Source organism: Chaetura pelagica, unplaced genomic scaffold (genome assembly GCF_000747805.2).
Source record: "Chaetura pelagica isolate M959 unplaced genomic scaffold, ChaPel_1.0 scaffold278, whole genome shotgun sequence".
NCBI classification, from domain to species: Eukaryota; Metazoa; Chordata; class Aves; order Apodiformes; family Apodidae; genus Chaetura; species Chaetura pelagica.
The window spans coordinates 2,186,003-2,211,004 of record NW_009954497.1 but is presented as its reverse complement, the minus strand read 5'-3'; the positions used below and the strand labels follow the sequence as shown (position 1 = coordinate 2,211,004).

The window sequence follows — 25,002 nt, the reverse complement described above, 5'->3', positions numbered from 1 at the left end:
AGGGAAATGCTTTTCTTCTATGTGTTAGCTGCTGTTGTCACTGCTATTACTGTAAAGTAAGTGATACTTTTTTCTGGTTTGAGGAAATAATTTTTGAGTTTCTCTTGAGTTTAAAAAATATCTTTATTCCAAAACTGTATTTTTTCATGTATCTAGTCTTAAGATGCAGCTGTTGATGAACATTAATTGATTATCTCAGCAATTTAAAGCATTTCTTACTTAAATAATCAGGTAACAAAGACCATACCAGTGATTTATTCCTTAAGTTATTTTTTGGTGCATTTTGTAGAGAAAAAGACATTACTGGAGACTGGACAGCAAATGCCTCACGCTATTTCAAAATGAATCTGGAACAAAATACTACAAGGTAATGAATGATGAGTAAAAATTGTTACACTTCATTTACTCGGTGCTTTATAGATCTGAAATCTGCTTCTGATCAGTAGAAGTTTCACCATCTGTTAAAAAAGTGTAATCAGGTTAATTGTTTGCCAAATCTTGTAAGTGAGAAGGATCAAGACTAACTCTGAAAAGTTGCTTGCAGCTCCTGTTCCAATTCCCTTGAGTATGTCTCTCTTTACATTTTACATGTACTGTACTCCTGAATTAGCTAACGTATTAAGCTTTTTTTCACAATTACCAGAGAATTTGTTTGGCTGCCAGTCTAATGAAGGCTAGGATTTTTATGTTCTGTGAGTAGTGAAATTTTTGAAAATTGCATGCTTGTGTATTTTATTTTGAGGTTCCCAAAATTAAACTATTCCCAGCTGCACAATTGAAGTTTCAGGCAAGATTTAGAGGGAAACGTATTGTGCAGCCTGGTGTTACATTAATGATGCTTAGCTTCAAGTGTAGTATATTGTTACTATAGTAGTATGTTCAATGGTGGAATGTTCATAAAATGTGTTTGATGAATAAACAGGATTTTTCCCTTTCTTGTCTTACACCTTTAGGTGGGGTTCCAAATCTTGCAGCTTCTTCCTTTATAACATCTCTAAGACCAAGCCTTTTCTCTGTTCACCCAGCTAAACTTGCCCAGATCCTTTTCATCCCTCTCTTGACCAATGCAGTCTCTTCTCAGACCTCTCTGATACTAGTATTGCCCTGTGCATTCAAAACACAGCTGGTAAAATATGTTCCTTGCTTGTTGCTCTGTTATGTTGCTGCTTTTAGTCCTTTGACTTTCCCCTTTGCACCCCTTTTTTTAACTGCTTAAATCTCACGTTATTTGTCTTCGCCGTTAGAATCATTCCCAGTGGTTGCCTTTACATTTCTTTGCTCTTCATCCTAATCAGCTGATGTCTCTTATCCACCTAATGTGCACCCGGTGTTTACCTGTTTGTTCACGACTCTTGCAAGTGATGTGCACCTGTACACCTTCCTATTTATGTGGAATGTCCTCCTCCAGCTAGTGTGAACTTGCAACCATTTCTTCCTTTAGAGCTGTTAGTTAGTACTGGTCATACCGTGATTTTAAACTGACCAGATAGAGGAGTCAGTAGAAATTGTTAATATCTGTGTGGAAGAGAATCTTTGCCCAATGCGATTCAGATACTTGCAGCAGTGCTTCTTGACTAGCTTTTGTAACAACATCTTCTTCTTAATGTTGTCGTTTCACTTTTTTTCCCCATCATGTTCTTCTCTAGCTAAGCTGTATAAACTACAGGGGGAAGATGGCCATGCTATAGTTGTGCATATTTTCTGTGTGGTGGTGGTGTATCTAATGCTGAATAGATAAATGCGGTTTGTCTGCATGGAAAATAGTAGTTATATAGAGAGAACTGTGGTGGGGCTGGAAGTCTTTCTAGGCTTGTATAGAGGAATTCAGAAAACTGGGTGGGCAATTGTCATGCACAGTTTGACATTAGTTGTGAAGCCTGACATTTTGATATTTCAATATATTTGCTTTGATTTCTTTGCAAACTTTAAGTTTTTAATATCAGTATATTAAAATATGGTGTGCATTTTCATTTTTTAATCTTTAATATTTTTCTTCAGGAGATTCCACTTTCAGAAATTCTCCAGGTGACTCAGCCTCGAGATTTTTCAAACGTGGTGCAGGGCAGCAACCCATACTGTTTTGAGATCATCACTGACACGATGGTGTACTTTGTTGGCGAAAACAATGGCAGCAGTCATCACAGTCCTGTTCTTGCTGCCACCGGAGTTGGACTTGACGTAGCTCAGGGCTGGGAGAAGGCCATTCGTCAGGCTTTGATGCCAGTCACTCCTCAAGCTAGCATTTGCACTGCTGCAGGACAAGGAAAAGATCACAGTAAGCAGGCAGACAAGGCACTGTTATTCATATTCTGAAGCTGCTAATGGTAGAGATTCCTTTCAGAAAAACACTTGTTTAGAGTCAAGTACTGTCTGTCCTCTGCTGAATTAGGTCCATAATTTTCCACAGGTCTCTAAAAAGTGACACTCAGGTTTGTGGAGAGTGGGCAGATCCTTTAATCTGTTGTAGCAGGAAGGAGTAGTTGTGAATAATATTTACAATATGAATGCATGTTGCAGAGCTTTATGGTAGGAGTATGTGGATGTGTGTATATATATATTTTTATATATATAAGAACTTGCACACAGTTGCTGGATGTGAAAATGGACCATAGTTTAGATATTATACTTTAGAAAAGTATATGTATATTCAGATTATATACATATAATCTGAAAGAACAAAATTTGGATACTTTTTGACATCCACTATGTGTGGCGTTTTTTAAATCTGGGAAATATAAGTAGCTATGGAGGAGAAGAGGAGATAGCAAGGCAATGTAAAGACTGCTAGTGATGGAAAGAACTTATGCTGAGATGTGGGTGGTAAAGTATCCTATTCTTCCATCTGTGCACACATCCTCCCTTTCTCTGGGATAGGATTGTATTTATTATCAAGGCTCTGCTCAGCTGTATACGTGTTGTTTTGTTTTTTTTTCTTTTCAGACATCTTGTTCCTTGCAATGACATAGATTCATGCTCCGTACTGAGACTTATCCATTAATTCTTTAGTTTCATTTCATCTTCCAGCTACTCCTTTATCTTCTTCTAGTGAAATTTTTTTTTGCTTGAGTTTCTGAGATTGGATTTTCTGTCTCTGCCATTTGGTTATTCTGAATCAGCAACAGTTAAGAACATGCTAGTCTGAGGTAAAGGCCCTTCCTGAAAATGCAACCATTGTTGTTAATGGTAAACTATTAAATTATTACATTGAAGGGTTATAACTGTATGATAGAACATCATAACTGGCCTTTATATATAGGTAAAGTGCCACTTTTGGTATTAAATTCATAGTTCCAAATATATTTATATAGCAAAACTCTTTGTTTTCTAGAACCTAAGGCTTTACTGTTGCTGAGAGGTTCTTAAAGGCAGTTGCTTTTTCCAAAAGCTATATTTTTGCAGATATAATATTTTTGTAGTAAAACTTGACAATGGTAGAGAATAGACCTGTGCAGGTAGATACAGAGAGGAAGTACTTTGACATATTTAGGATTGTAGGAGTGTAAGTTGTGGAATGATGTTCCCATATTCTTAGACATGACCAGGTTGATTTTTAAACTTAACAAGTCTACAAAATGTCTGTTCATCACTACTGAACATTGTGAGCCATGTAATGTATTCCAAGAGCCTTTAAGAACATTAGGCTTTTACTTAAAAATACAAAACTCCCAAAGCCTCAACTATATTAATTTAAATTAAAAGACCAAAAAAGTAGGGAGGCATTGCTAGTGCTTAAAATACTTGAAGCAGCAGGGAATTGGTAGTGTCAAAATGTCCACAAGACACTACCTTGTCAGTTTATACCATATTCTAGCTAGAAAGTAGCTAGAAATGAGGATGCCCCTCCAGGCTGACTCATGGGAGAGTCCTTTCTGAGCTTATACCTGGTGTAGGGGGTGGGATGTTTCTGAGCTGAAATGAGGAAGAGCAGCAAGCTGTTACTTGGCAATTGAATCCTGGCATTACCGATTTCTTCAGAAGTGGCAGTTTTTCAGCCTTTATTCTTACGCATTTGAGACACTAGAAAAAATGATTTATTTGGAAGGAGTAACTCAATCTCTACATACCAGGTATTTTGGATTCTGTAGCTGTCTATGGAGAAGGGCTCAGCCTGTTTTCTTTAAAGAGTTTCAAAATCTTTATCTTCACCTTCTGGTTACTTTGTTTCAACCTTGCTGCAGTTTGTGTTCACCTTAGTTAACGCTCTTGTCTGCCTTTCTTTGTTTTCCCTGTGTTCTTTACTGTTATTCCAATACAGACTTGGCTATGATTAATAATAAGTAGATGCACGCCAGGCTGTAATTCCAGTTCATGTTTCAGATGCTGTAGCCAGAGAGTCTTTGAGAACTAGTATTTGTGGCTATCTTCAGCCTGTAAATTCCTCCTTTGAGATAAAGCACAGGTAGCAAAAGTCAGATAAGGATGCGTTTTGTTCTCTGAAATAGTTTTTAAAGCTCAAGGCTCTTCTTAAGGTGATAAAGGCTCTTTTTAAAATGCTACTAAATTTGTAGCATATCTTCTACACAACTTCTAGATACATTTGTTCTAATTTTTTTCTGAAGTTAACAAATGTCAGGTGTTTGAGATGCTTCACCTCTGTCTTGAAAGTAAAAAGGAAAGAGAGTATTTTGCCTTCCTTGATGTATCTCCTCTTGTCAATGCATCATGTTATTTTTGTAATGAAAACTTTGTATCAACATCTGCTACAGTCTGAAGTATCCTGTGCCTTCATCTGGTCTTTTACTACTGGCAGATTACACTTCCTAGATGTGCTCTTATATTCCTGAGATTGATACGCTTCTACACTTTGTCCATGAAGCAGAGTTTGTTTGTATTAGGCATTTTACTGCTTTTTAAATTATCAAGTCTTCTGTTACTTGCTTTGCTTGATTTGTTTTCTTTCTTATGCATTAATTCTGTATATCTTGATGCCACAGAAAATTAGTAACCACATTCATTTGACTATAAGAGATCTACCCAGTTCTCTTCCCTGTATTTTTCCTATATTACTACCAGAAATTTTTAACAGTTTAATGAACTCTGATACACTTGCTACATTACTATTGCTTTTGGTTTTCCAGCTCTCTATTCTGTGCACACTCATAGTGTTGTATGAGTTTTGTATCAGGAATATAACAAAAATAGACAAATAATCCTAGCAAAACTCCCAGGATTGTTTATCTAATCAATCTGTGAAATGTGAGTTCCGGGATATGATGTTTTTGCAGAACGTCAATAACAATTGTTTCACTATGACTGGGTTAGAAGTCAATAAAGGTTTTTGGTTTTTTTTCCCCCTTTTTACTAGAAAAAGTCTGCCCTACCTATTTACTTACTCAGTTTTATCTTTATTGCAGAAGAGTTATCTCTAAGCATCTCTGTTTCAAATTGCCAGGTCCAGGAGAATGTGGTGAGTCATATGCATTATATAATAGTAGTATTTATTTACCTGGGTATTAAAAAGCAACACCAGGGTACGGGAAGTAATCTACTGACCTGTCACAGCTGTCAGCTTGTATGTAGCTCCCTGCTTACAGTCAGCTAAGTGGATTCTCTTCAGGAAACGTTGTTGTTTTCCATTCCATTTGGGGTAGTGATGATGGGAAGCTTTACAGAGCTTGATTAACATCAAATATAAATACAGCTTAGCCAGTACTAACTAATCTGCTCATGAACATTTTGATTGCTCCTGATATTTGTGATTTCTTTTTTTCATGCATTAGGATATCAGCTCTGTGTACCAAATATTTGCTGATGAAGTGCTGGGTTCTGGTCAGTTTGGTATTGTATATGGAGGTAAATTACATTAGATTCCATTGTGCATTTATTAAGGTAGAGTGTCTGTCTGCTCTATATGATTAGTCTTTTGTATTTGTTTAGCTGTATCTAGAATGTCCATGTGTAGTTCATATTGTTAAAAGTTTTGTTTGGATTACTTCACAATGTCTCTCTGCAGTTTTCTGTACAGTATTTCTTGCAGGTCATTTTGCATTTAGAGTTGTGCTTTGCCATCAAAATAAATTTAGACTATGCATTGCATTTTGATCACTATTGAATACAAAGCAGTCTCTAGTTAGAGTTTGACCTTGGTTGATGTTTTTTTTTAAATTGCAGTTCTAACATTTGTTTTATTAAATGGTATTAGAAGTCATGTATGTAAAGAGACTGTCACTTCTACCTGTTATTAATGATATCTGAGAAATGTGGCCAAAAGCAATTGAAAAATACCTATTTTAGTTTGTGCTTTGACATTGTTTGTGCAGACATATTATTGACACATTTTGGGCAAACAGTTTCTCCACAAAATTTTGTCAGCAGGGTAAGGTACAGGGAGGAATTCTTTGTCAAGAAGTCTCAGCTTTAGGTTTCAAATACAGTTTTATCACTTTTAGTTCTTAAAAACTATTGCAACATATAGCTTGTTAACAATATATAGCTAACATAGCTACACACATAAAGTATGTAAGCACAAAAAGAAGCAGTAGAAATTAATAATATGAAGTATCTTTCCCCCACCTCCCTTTTTTTTTTTTTCTTTTGTACCATATGTTGTATCTCAAGGGTTGAGAAAACCACAGACTGTAAATCTGGAAAGCAAGAAAAAGTGATAACTAATTATTTAAAAGTGGTAACACTTCTGCTTCTGTCATGTTGTCATCCTAGTCAGGAAGTATTGTGGCTATGATTTTTCTGTGTGCTAACTGTGTAGTTAAATATTTTTCTTTATCACTTCTGAACTGCTTGATAGAAATGCAGTAGGATGGTCTAGTTTTACATCACTTCTGAGAGGGGTCTCCTTTTTTCCTTCTAAATTTCTTAAAGCATGGTGTGAATTGAAGTATGTTCCCTCTATTAGCAACATAACATGCATAAATGCAGACAGTAGTTCAACATTTTGATTTTTGTTTCTATATACTTTCCTAAATTGCCTTTTAGGTAAAATCCAGATTGGTATTTTTTCATTCTATGCTTATAAAAGGCTTTCATTATATATAATATATATAATATTACATATTTTGTTATATATTATATAATATTATCTGTTACATATCTGTGCACTTAAAAATGCCTTAAAATATATAGGCTGTGCATACACAGTTTCTTAAGATAAAATCATAAGTCGAAAGAGCGAGAAAAGAGAATATAAAGTAATACATTTTTTGCTGGCTCTGCACACTGCTTAATTGTAGCTGGTCTTTGGGGAGACCTAGATCAGGTAGCTTTTAATATTGGCTTCTCCCTCCCCCCTATCTAGACTTACTGAGCAAATGGTAACAAAACCTTTTATTTAAAGAAATAAGGGTAATTTTAAAATTTATTTTTGTTCCATTTATCCCCCCCCTCTGCTTTTCCTATTGTGGTTGGTTAGCTTTGAAGTGTCTGAAAAATGGAGATGGGGAGAAAAAAAGATTTCTCAACAGTTTGTTGTAAAACTTGCCCTAGTTGATCGTGTTTTACTTAGGAAAAGAAATTTTTCAGCTACTTTTCTGTTAGTATTTCTTCATGTTCAGTTTTTAGCTGTAGTCTAGGTTCTGTAGTTTTAAGTGTTTTGTTGATTTGTTGGTTTTGCTTTCTGTTTTCTTGCAACCTAGCTTTTGTCTTCAGAGTTTTGCATCAAGTTTGTAATTAATGGTATTTCTGCTACTTTTCAATAGAATTTAATGTCTAGTGGAGCTAGAGTCACTTTCCTTGAATCTAGGATTTTATTTAAATTATAGCTGGATGCTGTGATTTCTAAAATTTTGCCTAAAATTGCTGGTTTCTTGCAGACAAATGACAAAACTCCCTGGATTTCTCTTTTTGGAGACTTCTGCCTTTATACTGTTGCCTGTGACAGTCCCATTAGGCAGTGTATGCTTTCCTCAGGACAAATGTAATCTTTTAAAAACTTCTTGCTCTCCAATCGTTGGTCCTAGCTGGTAACCTCATAAACCCTTTTGGCCTTTGAGTGCTGTCTCCGTCAACTGCCTTACTTTGTCCAGTGGAGATAAAACTGGTTTTGACCCTTTATTCATGATGACCTGTAAGGCAGGTGCATTAGCTGTTTGGTGCAGTAGCTTTTGGAGCAATTCCGGTGCCCTGCTTGAGCCCTGGCTACCAGTGCTGACTGCCGAGCAGCAGGTGAGGCCTGGCTAGTTAGTAAGATGTAGCTGGGCTCCCTGTAGCAGTGCCAGTGTTCCAAAACCGGCTTCCAAACCCATCACTGAGCAGATAATGTTTTGTTTTGTGTTTTTATCCTTTGGTGCACGCTTACTGTTCTGTATTAGTTTAGTATTAAATGTCTTAGATTATCAAGGCCTTGCAGTGTGTGATCTCATTAACCCTCTCTGATGTGAATGTTACAAGTCAGGTTAGCAGTTGTGGGGAAGCTGGGTAAGCACTTGTATCTGCTTAATTAGCCCTTGAAACATCCTATCTGTGTATTGCAGAATGCTTCTTATGTAGCTTATGCAGGTTGCAGCAAGGAATAGTATTTTGTTCTAGCAGCATGTTTAACTTCTTTAAACAAGCTTGTAGAGCTTTTAGATCACAGCAGGCTGCTTCCTGGGTGTTAGTGTGTCGTTAGTGGCATGTAATTACCCCAACATTCCTGCAGGGCATTAGACTTAGTTTCCTGTGTGTGGAGCCAATAAAAGTGTGAAGCTTCTGGAGTGGACTTGGAGATCTCTGTATTTGTCCTGAATAGTTTTGTTGTGTTTTTTGCAGGAGAGGCAATATTATGTGGGAGTAGGTATTACTTGCCAATGTGCAAGTCCCTTGCACAAGCAAAAACTTCATCTGATACGTCTAACGTCAATGTGCATAGCTGACAGCACAGTAATAACCAGTTTAAATTTTTCTCTAACTGTCCCGTTGAGATTGATCACTTCTTCTTACTTAGATAACAGTTGCACTTTGAAATATAAATATGGCAATATTGTACATTTGTAGAAAATACACTTGTTCCTCCCAAAAAGAATTTCTGCTGTAATGTTTTATAGCTATGAATTATCTTTTCCTCTTGGTGGCTGATAATGATATTTCTGTTTAGGAAAGCATAGGAAGACTGGAAGAGATGTAGCTATCAAAGTCATTGACAAGATGAGGTTTCCAACAAAACAGGAAAGTCAGCTTCGTAATGAAGTAGCCATTCTCCAGGTACAACAGGGTTTTTTTTAATCACATTGGAGTTTGTCTCAAGCTATTAACAAGATTTTTATTGTAAGTGCTCTGAATTGATTTCTAAACGTGATTTCTGAATCTTTTTGTAAGAGGAGATCTTAGAAGAGTAGGAATTCCTGAGTATTTGGTAGAATTGATAACTTGAGGGTGGTATCTACCCCCTATAGGGGATCCACTGAAGGCAGGTACTTCAGCTCCATGTCGTCGCCTGCAGGTAGCAGGAAATTCTGTATTACTTTTGGCTGTCTTCCATTACTGACTTTTTAATCTGAGTGTTATTTTTGCGTGTTCTGTACTCAAGTTACTGAGTGCATAGACTACAAAATTAATCACTATGGATATTTTGTATTAAATCGGTCTTAGTAGTGATAATCCATGTGTTTCATGGGTTGGGTTTATGTTTAAAGCTAGTTTCTTGCCTCAGGCATTCTGTATTTTCATCTCAAACTCTCCACTTTTTTATTTGAGATGCAGCAGTTTTGTGTAATTCAGGATATTTCATACTGTTTTATTTTAATAATGTACCTCTACTGCTTTATTTTAGAATTTGCACCACCCTGGGATCGTGAACCTGGAATGTATGTTTGAAACCCCAGAACGTGTCTTTGTGGTGATGGAAAAGCTGCATGGGGACATGCTAGAAATGATTCTTTCCAGTGAGAAAAGTCGACTTCCAGAACGAATAACTAAGTTCATGGTCACTCAGGTGTGCATTCAGCCTCTCTTCTTTGAGAGGAAAGGCTAGATTTGTCTTTTTGTGATTACGTGGGAATGGAGCTTGGAGAAGTGGTTTTCTGTGTTGTTGTTTAAAAGAGACTGCACAGACTGTTGCACATCTAATGAAAGTTTAATAAACATGGAAAGAAGTTTGAATGTTAATTATGTTCATATTTTTTTCCTTCTTTCCCAAGACATAACATTACAGACAAAGATGCATGTCAAAGCAGTAAGCATTTGAAAAGACATAGAGGAAGGAGTAGAAAATGAGAAAACAAACAAACCCAAAACAAAACAAAAAAACAAACAAAACCGCAAAAAGCCACTAATGGGTTTGATTTTCTAAGTCTTGATAGGCTGGAAAAAATAGTGTATGGGTTAATTCTTGAGGATGATGTTTATACAAATTACTGTGTTGCTTAGGGTGTGTGGTTTTTCATACTCTTGATTCACTTGAATAGTTCTGAAAATGTTCTTTCTTTTTTGTAGATACTTGTTGCTTTGAGGAATTTACACTTCAAGAATATTGTGCACTGTGATTTAAAACCAGAAAATGTACTGCTAGCATCAGCAGAGCCATTCCCTCAAGTGAGTGAAGATTAAAAAAAATACTTCTTTCACCATGTTTCATTGTTCTTTTTGAAAAAAAATACAGGCACTGCAGTTTAAGAGGTGACCACTTGTGGGATTGTTCAACTGACTTACTCTAGAATTACTTGAACTACGTGCATTATAGTTATCTTTTCTTTTTTTCCCCTTCCAACTTTTAGCCTAGCTTTATGCTCAGTGGTCTGTTTCAGTTTTTTTTTTCCCTCAGACATGGATAACATCTCACAACAACATTCTGCACCAGCATACTTTCTTCTAAGGAGCCTGAGAACTACAGTTGCTGCTGACACTTAGCAAAAGGCTGTGTAGACTGCATCTATTTTTATGCTTGTGAAGAGTACATGGAAATTAGTATTCTGCATTAGCTAAGATAGTCTAGTGGAACAGGCCCAGGATTTGAAGCTTCAAGACCAGCCCTCCTTTTTGCTTCAGCATTGCTTGACTCTGGGAAGCAATTTCTTCCCTGCTGTGCATATCCTTCACCTCTTTGCTCCTGTCTGTCTTACTTAAAAGCTGTTGTGAAAAGGGACTGACTAGTTTGTCACTGCTCTTGGTCAGGGATTGTCATCATCAATATGTGTTACTACATTGTAATATAAACTAAATAGCTGATTTCTGTAAGAGAAATGCTGTTAAGTGGTACTAGTATGATGTTCTGTGAACACTTGGCCCAGTCAGCTACTACCTCAGATACCTTGGATAGGATGGATTTTGTGGAGGATGTATGCAGATATAAAAAGCTGCTAGGCAGCATCAGGGAATTGTTTCCAGTCCTGCAACATGAATGAAAAGTGGAGTGGAGGTTTGGAGAGTTACTTGGATGCCTTTAGTGCACTGCTTGCTCTTATACCCTGAGGGAAGGCTTGTTAGCTTGCAGTTAGTTTTGGACTTGATTTGGATCCTTTTTGCTGGACGAATGTCTGCTGTGTTCAAGTTGAGGAACCATCCCAGAACCATGAAGATGAGCATCAGTGCAGGCACCAGCTATTGATGCTTTTTACCTGGATTGTTACTGGACTCTTCTGCCCAGCTAAAACTCATCATTTGTTTTAATCATCTCGCACTGTCCCACACAACATTTGTAATCAAGTGTTTTGTCCTTATTTCCACAGTTGTGGCTATGTGCTAGACAGGCTACCTCAGACCTGAGTCTGTGCAAGGCCAGTTCAGCTCTCAGTGTAAATCATGTTTGATCTGCAGCCTGCAGAACCAGCAACCCAAAACCTTAACCATCTGGCTTATGTCATGTTATGTCTGTTTTATGCATACAATGTTTAAATGATGGCAGAAGGGCATCAAGTACCACTCTGGTCTTGGTCAGCAGCATGTTTTGGAGGCCAAGCAGAGATTTCTCAGTTTAAAATATATTTCTTTTGCAGGTGAAGCTCTGTGATTTTGGCTTTGCACGTATCATTGGTGAAAAATCTTTCAGGCGCTCTGTAGTGGGTACACCTGCTTATCTTGCCCCTGAGGTTCTCAGGAGTAAAGGTTACAACCGCTCTCTAGACATGTGGTCAGTAGGAGTTATTGTCTATGTGAGCCTTAGTGGTACATTCCCATTTAATGAAGATGAGGATATAAATGATCAGATTCAAAATGCAGCATTTATGTACCCACCAAATCCTTGGAAGGAGATTTCTAGTGAAGGTAATGAAATTAAGTTTCTCTATTAGAATGTCTTTTATATGTAGGTAATACGTTCAAATGCTTAAATCTCAGGGTTCAGTCAGATAGGAGTGTGAGAGTTATTGATAGTTTGAGTTGAGTGGGCTGTGCCAAAATGGATCAATATGAGCTGCCATGTATTTGTGAAAGATAAATTGTTAAATATAATGTTTTAGATAATTTGGAGGAACCAAGAGATTTAGCAAGAAAAATTACTTGCATGCATGATAACTAACCTGAAACTTGCCAAAATTCCCCATGAAAAGTTAAATAATGTATGAGTATTTGCTGAATGCTGTTCTGAAAACCTGCTTTACCCAAACTATGATTACAGAAATAGTTTGAAGGTGAACCTGGAATTTTAGTTTTGTACATTAGCAGGTAAAACAAAACTTGGATCTAAACATCAGGTCTGAACAATCAGAAGTTTATTAAGTTGGTCTCCAATGCTAGCTTTGTTATTAGTGATGTGTATGTGATTAAAACACAGGTAGATGTGGAAGAACATATACAAAATTATACAGTAGTGGAAGTACCTGCATAATTTTGGAACACATTATGCTCAAGTTATCTAGGCACATCTGGAAATCACTAAAATCAGTAGGGAAAAAGATTAACAAGTAATACTGTAAAGCTTTTAGTGTTTCCCTGAAAGAGAAAGGAAGCTTAACCCATACCTTTTTTGTTGCCTCATTTAACATAAGCCAAGGTAATGATAAAATTCAAGAGCTTTTTTATCTGTAAAAGAGTTCAGTAGGATACACACACAAAAATATGCTTTCAGTGCAACATGTGAATGATGATAAAGGTGATTAGTATTTAAGCAATGTAATTTTTGTTCTGTTATTTTTTGTCAGCTATTGATTTAATAAACAATTTGCTTCAAGTGAAGATGAGAAAACGTTTCAGTGTTGACAAATCCCTTAGTCATCCATGGTTACAGGTAAATTCATGGCTTTTTCAATGTGTTCATAATGGGTGAATAATGATTTTTTAAATTTATTTTTCTTTTATTAAATCCTTCAGAGGCTTATTAAAACTGCCGGCAGGAAGCATTCACGGAGGCTTGAGTGTTTCTGTTTTTAGCTTTATATTTTATGTGCTCCAGGATTCTGCACATCTGTTAATGGCTTCTTTCGTCAAGGAAGATTTTGTCTTACAGTCTCTCCTACCAGTTCCTTTCTGTCTGACATCAGCTTAGTTTGACTCCTCTGGCACCTCTCCTGAGAGCATGGTGGGTGGTGCATGGAGCCCCACTGAAATCAGTATAGAGAGCAACATTGTTTGTTCAGTGCTGAAGTGGACTCAGAAGCTGGTGTGTGTCACAGCTTGTAGTCATTTTAGAAGAGTATGGTTTGGAATGGAATTTATCTGCTTGTTTGACATGGGTTCCTTTCACAATACCATGTACACATATCCATGCACACAAATAGCCTAAAAAACATTAAGGAGAAAATCCAACTAATTTTGAGTCCAAACAATATTTGAATTAGTGTAATTTCATGTATGTGTTTTAAACACATTGATTTAAAAATAAAGCTAACAGATGTCTTGTTCAAAAAAATTGTCATGATTTACAATATTACAGCCTGTAATACTGACCTGTTTAATTTTGAGCTCCTCTTTGTGGACACTCTCTTGGGATATTTTGGGGTGTGTATGTGTTCATTGTTGTTTGTTGTGTTGGGTTTTTTAACGGATCTTGTTGATTGTTTCTTGTGGCTATTTATACTAAAAGTAGAGACAAACTGAAGAATTTATCTGTGGGAGTGTAGTGCTGCTGTTTCTTAAACTGCTTTCTTAGTTGTTGGGTTTTTTTTACTCCTTAGGATTATCAGACTTGGCTTGACCTCAGAGAGTTTGAAACGCGCATTGGAGAGCGTTACATTACCCATGAGAGTGATGATGCACGCTGGAAGGAACATGCTTATGAACACAACCTAGAGTACCCCCAGCATTTTATTATGGCTCCTAATCCAGATGACATGGAAGAAGACCCTTGATTTATTCATTATCCTAAGTTTCAGCAAAGAAGGACACTTCAGACAGAAACCGAAGATAAGTTTTGGAACAACTTGTTGCTCTTTCCGAATGCTGTACATGTAATTTGCTGTACAAAGCCCCAGAGGATCCTGCATTGACAGGGGAATAGACGATTGCCTGACAAGGTCTTCTCCATTTCTGACTGAAACTATGCGTAGTTACTGGACGAGCCCTGCTGGGTAACATTTCACCAAGTTGTGTGGCTACAAGCCATTACTGAGGTGTAATGTGTACAGATGGAATGGTTTTTGTTTTTCAAAGTTGGGTTTGTTTTTGTTTGGTTATTTTCATAGTCTACACAGTAAGAATTTTGTAATGGTTTTCTAATCCCTACCTACTAGGCCATAGAGGACTGTTTTCTGTTACTTAGATACATCTCCCTTATCCTAAACCGTGCATGGTGAAGAGACTGTAAAAAGGAACCAGTGTAGAATACCTTGGCTAATAGCAATACATGGTGGTTTAGGTCCAACACAGCTTCATAGATGAAGGAATAATTTGCTGCTGTTAAGACAGTTAAAATATGTGTCTTTGCCCCAACTGAACTTCTTCCAGATACCCCAAAAAAGAAAACCCCGTAACTTCCTACATTCCTCTTGACATGCTGGCTGACAATCTGAAGAGATGACAATCAAAGCTTTGCTAGTCCTTTATTTTGTCTGTTAAACCAGAGCAATAAGCCACACCAGTGTGTTTCTGTGCAGGGCTGGCATGTGTCATGGATACACACCAAAGGCATTTTGCCTTAAAACCACACAAGCGAAGCACAGAGCGCACAAGACTTGATGTAGCATATCCTTTCACTCTGGAAAAACAGCTTCTAGCAGAAGAATGTGGAAGAATAGGGAAAAATATAAGCAGCTTTCTTCCGTTGTTTTAAGTAATTAGATTTTTAAATTTTTCTAATATTTTTCTATTTTTTTTAAGGTTCCATAGACTTACATGAAGAGTAATTTGTAGTCTGCTAGGTTGTATCTTTACTCCTAGGTTTTGAGCAGAGTTATGGTGGATACCAAATAGCCTGTTGCTTCTGCCAGGGCAGCTGGATTATAGGGGAAAGGGCTTTGCCTCCTGACCTTAACCTGCAGCCCCTCCCATCCTCTTTAATGTGCTTGGTGGTGGTCTTTGAGCTGAATGAAGAGTCCAAAACCAAGTTCTAAGTAATTTTTTTTAATGCAGATGTCTTGGTTGGTGGATTCTCAACAACTTACTGGACTTGTGGCACAAAAGAGAGGGAGCAGCAGTGTTCTTTGGAAATCGTTTCCTCAGAGGATGGTGTAACAGTTCATGGTATTTCAAAGAAGTTTGAGGCCATGAATGCTAAATGCAAATGGAAGAGGGTTTTTTGTCCTGTTTTAAAAGATGGAAAAGCTGAAATCTTTCCTTCTGTGTGGAATAACAGCATTGTGTTTCTGGAAGGTGCTGAATGGCTCTACATAGCCCTGGTGTGCCAGGCTGTTTAACTGGAGCTTGAATTAAAATACTTTTTAAACATACTGTTACAGTATGGAACTGCAAAGTTGTTGAGAGGTTTTGGGGCAGCTCCTCTTTCTCCTATAAAGTTTTTTTGGGTTTTTTTTTGTGTGTGTGTGTAGATAAATATTTTTTCTACTGTTGTTATTCAGGTAAGGAAGCAGGTGAGCAGACTTTTTCTAAGTTGTTAGATATACATACAATTTTACAGGTTAGTTCAGTGCTGGCAGCTGCTTGCAATGACAGAGACCTGGCGGTGAAGTCAGTAGCAGTTGCAGAAGTATGTACCCAAAGGTAGGTTTGAGTCCTTAACCCAGCTTTTCTTTCTTTATTGCCCTTAATCTGACTGCCACTACATTTTGTAGGTGTCTAAGGCTTACCTCTGGCTTCCTTGTTAGTATATACCAAACTTTGTACAAAAAGTTGGTGCATTCAGTATGGCAGTTTCCCACAGCCAGCAGTGGGCGGAGCGTTTCAGCCCTTCCAACCACCACGTCTTTTCTCTCCTAGGACATGTTTTTCTCAGGTTGTGCAAAGGGACTGGCCTGATGGCAGACCCTGCCCCTCGTGTGCTCGGGGGGTCATCCTCCCCCTTCTATGCTGTCAAGGCAGCATAAAGGAGTTCAGAAGGGGTAGAATTTGTCCCTTACCCTTGCCATCCTGTCAAGGCAGGTTTCAGGACTGATTCTTCAGTGAGGCACTATTTTTAATTTTTGGAAACAGAAACATCACCTGTGAAGCTGGTAGTCATATGTGCCCTGGCTTGGCAAAGGAAGCAGTGCTTTTTTCAGTTTCTACTGCTCAAGTGACTAAACTTCAGTGAAGCCATTGTTGTCTTTCATCCTAACTGTAATAATGTAGATATGGTCTGGTTTTATTCTTCAGATTTTATACTTGAGCTGTCACTTCAGGTTTTTCTGTCCTTTTTCTTTGCATTTTTTTAAAGCCAGCTCAGTCACTTGAAAAAAAGCACAACAGGATTAAAGGAAGGGGGGGGACAACAATGAAGTAGAAGGCCTGGCTGATGTCTTTCCCTGTGAAGTCTGCTCTGCTCTAAAATACTATATTAACTATTTATTCTTCAAGTTTTATTAAAAAAAAAAAAGAAAAAGAAAAAAGCTGTTGGCCTTCAGAGGAGATTGCCTGTCCATGTTTGCAGACTTATGGGGCCAGACAATAGAAGCCACAGGCAGCTAATAGTCCAGGAACCAAAAAATCAGACATACATTAGAAGTAAACTTTCTTCAGAATAGCAAAAATAGCTGAGTTTTTTATTCCCTTTTTTTTCTACCTTTACTGCAAACTTCTACAGCAATAGATTAGTGTTTCATAGCCATACCACTAGATGAATTAAGTTGCATTCATTCAAGAAATAGTGCTATGATTCTGGAAAAAAGCTCATGTAAAATTAATAGCCTCAAAAGGACACTGTCAAGTACTTTTATATTTTTATACATCCCCCTTGTTTGTAAATATCTTCTGATAAGCTTGAAAATAAAATTTATTTCCCTATCAGACTTGTTCATTTTATCTACGTGAATTCTCTCTCCTATCAAATATTCTTACAAGCAAATGTTTCTTTATGCTTCCTTGCCCATCAAGTGGCAAAGCTGCAGCAGGACAGTTTGTGACTGGTTATGTCTCTTGTGCAATATGAAACAGCGGCTGAGCTTCCTGATATAGAAAAGTTGGATGGAGACCTTCCTGAGGAAGAAAAGGAGCAGTGGATTCAGCTAGGGGCCCAGAGACAAGGAGGACAGTGGATGCTGAGCAACAAACCTCTTCTTCCAAACAGGTATTTAATACTGATTACATTATTGCACGAAAAGACTCATGAGGGGCCAAAAAACCTGGTGATTGGCAAAGACTTTGGGCTGCCCCAGGAATCTATGCAGCAACAAATAGAATTTGTGAGAGATGTAAACTTTGTAAGCAGTATGCTTCTGGGCAAATCAAACCTCCAAGTGGAAAAAGACCACCAGCTACACCTTTCTTTTTCAAAAACTACAAATTGACTATGCAGATATACCAAAAAGTAATGGGGTACTCTTGCATGTTAGTTGATCAAACTGTCAGGATGGGTAGAAGCATTTCCAACTAGGAAAAAATATTCTAAAGCAGTAGTGAAAGCTTTATTGAAGGAAGTAATTCCAAGATATGGAGTTCCTTAAGTCACTGACTCAGGGGAAGCCATTTTGCAGCTGCTATTTTAATACACCTTTACCATTCTTCAGGAATTTCTAGTCAACTACACACCCCCACATCATCCTGAGTCCTCAGGGAAGGTAGAACAAATGAACAGAACTTTGAAAGAAAATAAGTGAAAGCTTGTAAACAAACTGGTCTAAAATGGCCTGATGCTTTAAATTTAGTTTTGTGGGATATTAGGAATACTCCTAGACAACCAGTTGGAGTTTCTCCAGCTGAAATTTTATTTAGAAAAATACTTGCTGTTCCTGGTATATATATACCTGCAAAAACTAGTCTTTTGGACAGAGATGAGTAAGTCACACAATGTCTTTTGTATTTGCAAAATTATTTTTTTGCAAATGCATAATCATGCTTATTGGTATCCAGGAGTAAGTCCTGAGATTTATGTTCATGACATTCAGCCAAGTGACAAAGCATGTATCAAGAATTTTAGAAGGAAAAAATGGATTTGAACCCAGAGGGGAAGTGTGGATGAATTTCTGTACAGCAATGGACATGGAAAAATACTAGAGCTGTTCGTGCAGGGAACAGAAGAGCTGTACGAGCAAGAAACAGGAGAAAAGGACACTTTAGTAACAGGTTAAAGGAACTTTGTAACAGCAGAATACAAAGAAGGAACTGAAGCAGGACCAGTTAGAGATGCTGATGCCACAAAGACCACAAAGAAGACCATATTCAACAAGATGCAGGTTTAGCAGAAGAAGTATCCAAATAGTAACTTACTACAGCGCCTAAAGTATCAAAGTTATAGCTCGTCATAACGCGTGAGCAATAAGTAATTACTAACCAATCAGTTAGCATATTGAAGACCTAATGATCTTTGTAATAAACCTATATATACTGATGTACCTAACAATAAAATGGAGCATTCACCATAACTCTATGAGCATCGTGTGTCTGACTCCCGCTCACCACAACAGGGAAGGACCTTATGTTGTTTTCCTAACATCTTTTTATGCTGTCAAGGTTTCTGAGAAAGAGACGTGGATACATTATTCTTATGTTCACAAAGGATCTGAATAATGAACTGTTGTGGGCTATTATTTCCTTTAGTGTTTTCATGTTTTATCTGTGAGCGACACCTTGTGGGCAAAGTTTGCATTGCGATACCAAGATGCCTGTACCAATAGAACTGTTACTACATATAGTGATTGCTTTTGTGACCTTTTGGGCCAAATTACAGGTTTTAGGCAGGTCGTTTTTTCGTCTATTTAGCTTCAGGCCAACCCTAGACACCTTGTATATCTGTTTTATGATTCTGTGCAAATGTTAGAATTGATGATCTGTAGGATCCTCAGACCAATGGCTATGGCTGGTCTAAACGGTACTGGAGTTACGGCTTTCCAAGAACTTCTTTCATATCACATTGAGGTGTATGAGCCAGTAGGGAGAATTTGGGGTATGCTGTTATGATTATCAAATGTGGGGAATTTTTAATAGAGGAGATTGGTGTTGTCATAGATTCAATTTATCGAGCAATTGTTTTATTTTCAAATTTAGGATTGTGAAGGGAGTAACTGTGTCCTAGCCTGTTAACCTAGAGTTACCCACTGATGGGTGAAATCCTTTAACTGCTCTCCATACCAAAATATGGCTAGGCCCTAGAGTGCGGATTGGTATGAGAAAATTGTCTGGAGAATTAATGTGACACTTCATGTGCTTTCAGTGCAAAGATAAAAAAATATTTAGTACCTACTTTACTGCATGTGAAGCTCTAGGCTGATGTGTGTGAAAACAAAGCACAGGACTCTGATTTTGTGTGTTTGGTTTTTTTAATAAGTTGCTACTGAAAGCTACTACTATCAGACGTTTTGCTATGGTATTTGAAATTACGTCAGCAAGAGTTCACAAAATCCACCGACAGGTGGTAAGGAAGTCTTCGATTCTGGCTTATCTTTCTTGTCAGGATGTACAAGTCTGTGGTGAGGCAGCAGGGCAAAAAAGTTAAAGCAGTCCCCCATCTTCTTGGGATTCATCAACATGTCATAGCTGTGAAGTAACTGCTCACGAGTTGCTGTGTCACGTGAATTCTGCAAGAGCACCTAAAAAAAAAAAAAAAAAAGAAGGTTATGGCCCTTCCTGCAATCTCTTGTTGCATCCTTTTCACTTACACTAATGTAACAGTGCCAGAGTGTTCAGGAGAACTGATGAAGCTCATACAGTGATGTATGTAGCAAACTTTTGCACTAAATACTCCTTGACATAATGCCATAAGTTTACTTTGAGGGATCCAGAGTAACTTATGTCTAGCAGAAGCAACTCTTTGATCTCACACCTACATGTCGTTTTGAACAACTTTCTTTCAAAATCAGGTTTTTATAAAAGCTGTCTTGCTTACTAAGAGTATAACTTGTGGATTAGGAGAGTTTATGTACCTGTAAACACTGTCATACCTGTAATCGGAGGTCAATGCCCATGTTTTTCAAAAACTCCTGCTGTTTTATAGGGCCCAAAGTGGCTGTTCTTCCCTGTGTCATCTTTCGAAGATAGCTGAAATCAACATCTGCTGTCAGGTCTGCTGTGCCTGGATCTTTCAGCACATCATGTAGTTTGTGATTCCGAAAACCCTGGAAAATTAAATTTGGAAGACTATACTCAGTAGTACTCCTAACTACCAGAGCTGGGGCTAGCAAAGACTTCAGTTGTGCATGTGAGGGCTGAGAACAGCAAATGATACTTTGAAAATTTGAAATAAATGTAACAAGGGCTCAGATCATCTGGGCAGAAATTTGTATTTTATCATTATCCATAAGAACTCAATAGCAAAAACTGCCATGTCCTGCAATCACAGAACTGAGTAATTATATCCACCCAAGATCTGTCTCTTACAAGAACCTTATGATCCAAGTGTCAAATAAATGAAAACAAAGTATTCTGGCTTATTTCAGGGCAAATGGCTCACCCGGAAAGTGTCTGTTTTGGTTCCATCATGACCATAATCAGCAACCAGTGCAGCCCCACCATCCTTTTCTATACGACACGCAAGCCTCTGAATGATGACACCAGCCTCAGGACACACTTCAACATGGTCTCTTGTTTCTTCAGGCTAGTACAGAGTTCAAAGGTCAAAACAATCTGCAAACAAGTATTGTGCTAGCAAGCAAGTATAGGGCAAGAGTTCTTCACACCTGATGTCACTTCATTGGGCAGAGAGGTACAGGGGTGTATTCTATAGGCTACTTAAAGCTTGAGCTAGTTTTTGCTGTCAATTTCAATTAGTGTTCTCTGCTGGATTTCAGTTTTCTATAACCTATAGTCAATGGAAATGAAATTTTTTCTCAAAGTTGCATCAGATGAAACTGTATTCCTGTGATGCTGAAAGAATGAGAACGACTTACCAACTGTATGCACTCTTCAAAAAGGAAGTGAAACTTTGTAGTTGGTTTTAAACTCAACTACTTAATTTGGAACTTTAAGAATCCAGTGAACTTTAGAAAAATAAAAACAACTTAAAGACACTACCCCTTAAAGGTCAGTATACCACAGAAGTACCCAGCTGCACTGAGTATGTTCGCAGCAGGTTGAGAGCCTGGTTAAAGCAGGGCCTCTGTCATGATGGTGATGTGACCCCTGCCATGCAGAACTCCCTGTCGCTTCAGTTTGCTCTCTGAAGTGTTTTGTCTGTTTAAGCTCTGATTTTGCAAAATTTGAGGTACATGTTTATTCTTGTGCTGTATTTTCACAGTGTGCAAAGTTAAGTGCTTGTGAAAGTTTTGCAGAATGGAAATGGTGAGGGGTGTTTACTCATTTTTAGACTGAGAGCCCTCCTCTTGCTGTCAAAGTAACTGAGAAGCAGTGAATATCCTTGAAAGAGTCAGCAAAGACAGTAAGTCTAAACTCTGGTGAGGGTAACTTACCTGAATAAAGTTTTCAGTCGCAGGGGTACTGGATGGTGACAGGACAAACCGCAGCTGTTCGGGAATTTCTGGGTCTATATCAACCAGCACTTCACGCCAGCCTTTCTCTGTTCTCTGTTGAATGAAAGCAGAGAGCTCATTTTGCACTCTAATGGGTACAACACTATCTTGTTTATTTAATTGAATTAATGTGTCAGCATTTTCACAAACATTTTAAGAACATAATATGCTATTAAACATAATTATTAATTCCTATTTAATTCCAGTAGCTTCCATGGAAAAAGCTTGTGGTAGAGACTTGCCAGCAGAGTCAACAAATACAGGCTTCATTATACTTAAAAGAAGGATGCTGTTAAGAAAAATGCTGCCTCTTCTGTTGACAGTGCAACATTTAACTTCTCAAAATAAACTTGTTTTACCACTAATAAAAACTAATTCTCAAATTGAAGCTGAAAGTTTTGTCTGAATCCTAACTAGACTTTATTTTGCTAAGCCCTTCAAGGCATTGTCTTAGTAGTGGTACATTAAATAATGTTGAAATAAAAAACTAACGAACATAGCATAAGAAAAACTTGAGACTTATATAAGCAAGAACAATTACAAGTTTTACAGTTATCAACTGAATTAAGCCTTATTTGTCCAAGTTCAATTTGAAATATTTTATCACAGACAATTTGAAATATTTTATCACATGTGACTAGTATGGCACCCTAATTCTATTCTTCCTCAAAGAGAAAAGGTGTTTAAGTAGATGCTCTCAATTACAATAATCTTCTTGCTATACCTGAAATTTATGTATTGGCAGGGCATCAAAAAATTCATGTGCTAAGTAAAAGCTGTAACCTGCAGGAAAGTAAAAAGAATGCATTAAATTACTAATGCTTCCAAAGCAGCTTGCAGTTTAAAATTAAAATGTTTATATGAATTTTAATTAATTAAGCTAACTATTGTGGTTATCAAGTAATTATAATTACTTCCAGCTTGGATACATCAAAGACATAATTTCTACAGCTAGCTCTAGCTTCCAGTCCATGAATTTTAGATTGCTATCTCACGAAAGGAGCTTCAGACAAAGCCAGTAAATGGTTTCCCATGAAAAGAAAAAGCCAGAATATTTGAAATTGGGCAGCTATCCCAACATGAAGCATAGTCAGAATAAGGAGTAGCTGTGAGAATGAGTCAAGATCCTGCTTCAGACTCATTCAAGAAATAAGAACAGATCTTAACTACTTTTATGAAGGCTAGCAGAGCTGTCCTCTGTTATCAAAAGCTGCAAAGGGAGGAGGGTGCCAGCCTTTTAACAAGAGATTCAAGCTCTTTACCTGGTGGGACATCTTGAATGTCTCTGTACCAGAAAATGGGAATTCCAGTCTTGCTAACACCTTTCATGTAAGCAGAGTCATCCTGGGGGTTTGACTGCACCTTCCCTCCTGTCAGCATCAGCGCCTGCATCTCACTGAGTTTGGGACTCACTTCTACCAGATGAATAGAGACATCACATTTACTAAGTAAAGAGGAAAGCTGCTTGAAGACCTATAAAGGCAGATGAATTCTATTAGGCACAGTCACATGCTGTATGCATTAAAGGTTTTAAGAATTAACCTTTTTTCTCATTATTTATATTAAAGATAAAATATTTAGTTGGCTTTCATTTAACAAAATCATCTCAGTGATGGAGACACTTTTTGCTCCTCCAGAAGGAAGCAGGAATTTCTTCATCAATTTTAATAAAAGCTGCTACACTTCTAATAAAGTTGGCAAAATACAACCCATATTACGTAAGTGCAAGGACAGCAACACAAAATGCTGTCAGTAGTATTTCAATTAAGAGACAGCCATGCAAGCATGATTGAACACAAAGGGTTAACACGGAAGAAATAAGCCCCTGAAATCCGCAAAGGAGCTGACAAAACTTCACTCCTGTATTATTGTCCTGCCTACCTTCCTCCTCCTGCTTGCACTGCTGCCTCCTTTCCCGTTACACACAGTAGCACCCCCCTAAATGGATTTCAGTTTGGATAATGCTTTCCTCTACAGAAATAATTTGCAATGGAGTATTTCTGCCCTCCTGTCAAACAGTGTTTGAAAGACTATACACGTTTCTGTGCAGTGTGCACACACCGGCCTGTGTTCTGCAGTTGAACTCTGATTCCTGGTCTCTTTGCTGAACAGCAGAAGGTTGCAAGCATTCTAATTAAATTCTAAGCTGCAAATCTCCTGACTGAAATTATTTGTTCACTAGGGAAGGTTAAACTCTGATAGCAACACATCATTCCTTCAGACTTTAGCACAGTCACAGAACAAAGCCAGAAATGGAGAATATTAATAATATAGTGTTCACCTACCCGTAATATATCATCAGTAAGAGAGCCCCTTCCTGGGCCCAGTTCCACCAGCTGGAACGCCTTAGGTTTGCCCATGGCCATCCACTCACTAATATACCATATTCCTATTAGCTGTCAGGGAGAAACAACACGAAGACATACAGTCATAACATCAGAACTTGTGGAAAGTGACATCTGCCTTTTGTCTCATAACTATGATAGTATTCAACATTCTCTGCCTATATTTTAAAGTTAAGAAAAAATAATACATAACTTTGCCCTCTTAAGAATTAAAATTAGTGACTGATGGCTGCCAGCCCAGCAGAAGCAACTCTCTGCCAGTAAAAGGGTGGGATATGTCGTTGGTGAACAAACTTCTGCTTAAGGCTCAACTGCAGGACCCTGCCCAGCTACCCCTCAACAGCTGTTCTTCAAGACAACGCATTTAACAAAGGGTCACCAACAACGTTGGGCCAGTCTTCACCACTGGAAATGATACAGAGTCCAGAGTGAACCAGACTGAACTCTGACAATGATTTTTGACTAGAGTATTCACACTGGGAAACTACCGTAACTGTTGTATTTGTAAAAAAGTTGTATGTGGAACTGAGTGTTACTAAGCACAGGTGGTGTCCAAGACACTAACACAAGGAGCCCCCGAAGTCCAAAAACACCAAACACCCCTTTCTCCCCCAAAACCAGCTTAACTGTAACTTAACAACGTGCAGGAGCCATTCAGACAGCAGGAGCTGCGCGTTACCTCTCCAAACACCTGGCTGATTTCAGGTGAGGTGATGAAATCCCCGCTCTCGCCGATGCCGCCGCGGCGCGTGTAGTAGCCCTGCGGGGAGAGGCCCCGGGCGCGGTGAGCAGCGCGGCGGGACCGCTCCCCGGGGGCTCCCCGGGCTCCGGCCCCCCCGGCCCCGCAGCGGCGAGAGGCCCCG

General features: G+C 38.1%; 2 protein-coding genes across 2 annotated transcripts in view; one reads left to right on the top strand and one right to left on the bottom strand.

Annotated features, from left to right (window-relative positions):
• PRKD3 (protein kinase D3) overlaps positions 1-14,277 on the top strand; it is a 38,531-nt gene extending 24,254 nt beyond the window's left edge. Inside the window, exons 9-18 of the mRNA XM_010004575.1 lie at positions 290-367; positions 1,999-2,275; positions 5,355-5,407; positions 5,721-5,793; positions 9,029-9,135; positions 9,704-9,865; positions 10,366-10,464; positions 11,865-12,132; positions 13,008-13,093; positions 13,980-14,277. Of these exons, the coding sequence (XP_010002877.1) occupies positions 290-367; positions 1,999-2,275; positions 5,355-5,407; positions 5,721-5,793; positions 9,029-9,135; positions 9,704-9,865; positions 10,366-10,464; positions 11,865-12,132; positions 13,008-13,093; positions 13,980-14,153 (1,377 nt within the window). The 3' untranslated portion in view covers positions 14,154-14,277. The remainder of the gene's footprint in view (positions 1-289; positions 368-1,998; positions 2,276-5,354; positions 5,408-5,720; positions 5,794-9,028; positions 9,136-9,703; positions 9,866-10,365; positions 10,465-11,864; positions 12,133-13,007; positions 13,094-13,979) is intronic.
• Positions 14,278-19,686: 5,409 nt separating this feature from the next.
• Positions 19,687-24,926, bottom strand: NDUFAF7 (NADH dehydrogenase (ubiquinone) complex I, assembly factor 7; the record flags this gene model as incomplete). Its single annotated transcript, XM_010004605.1, has 8 exons — positions 19,687-19,919; positions 20,271-20,444; positions 20,780-20,923; positions 21,735-21,848; positions 22,519-22,577; positions 23,057-23,267; positions 24,080-24,190; positions 24,819-24,926. Coding segments are annotated over 8 exons (1,134 nt in total), but the record flags the coding sequence as incomplete, so codon positions are not given.
• Positions 24,927-25,002: the final 76 nt, after the last annotated feature.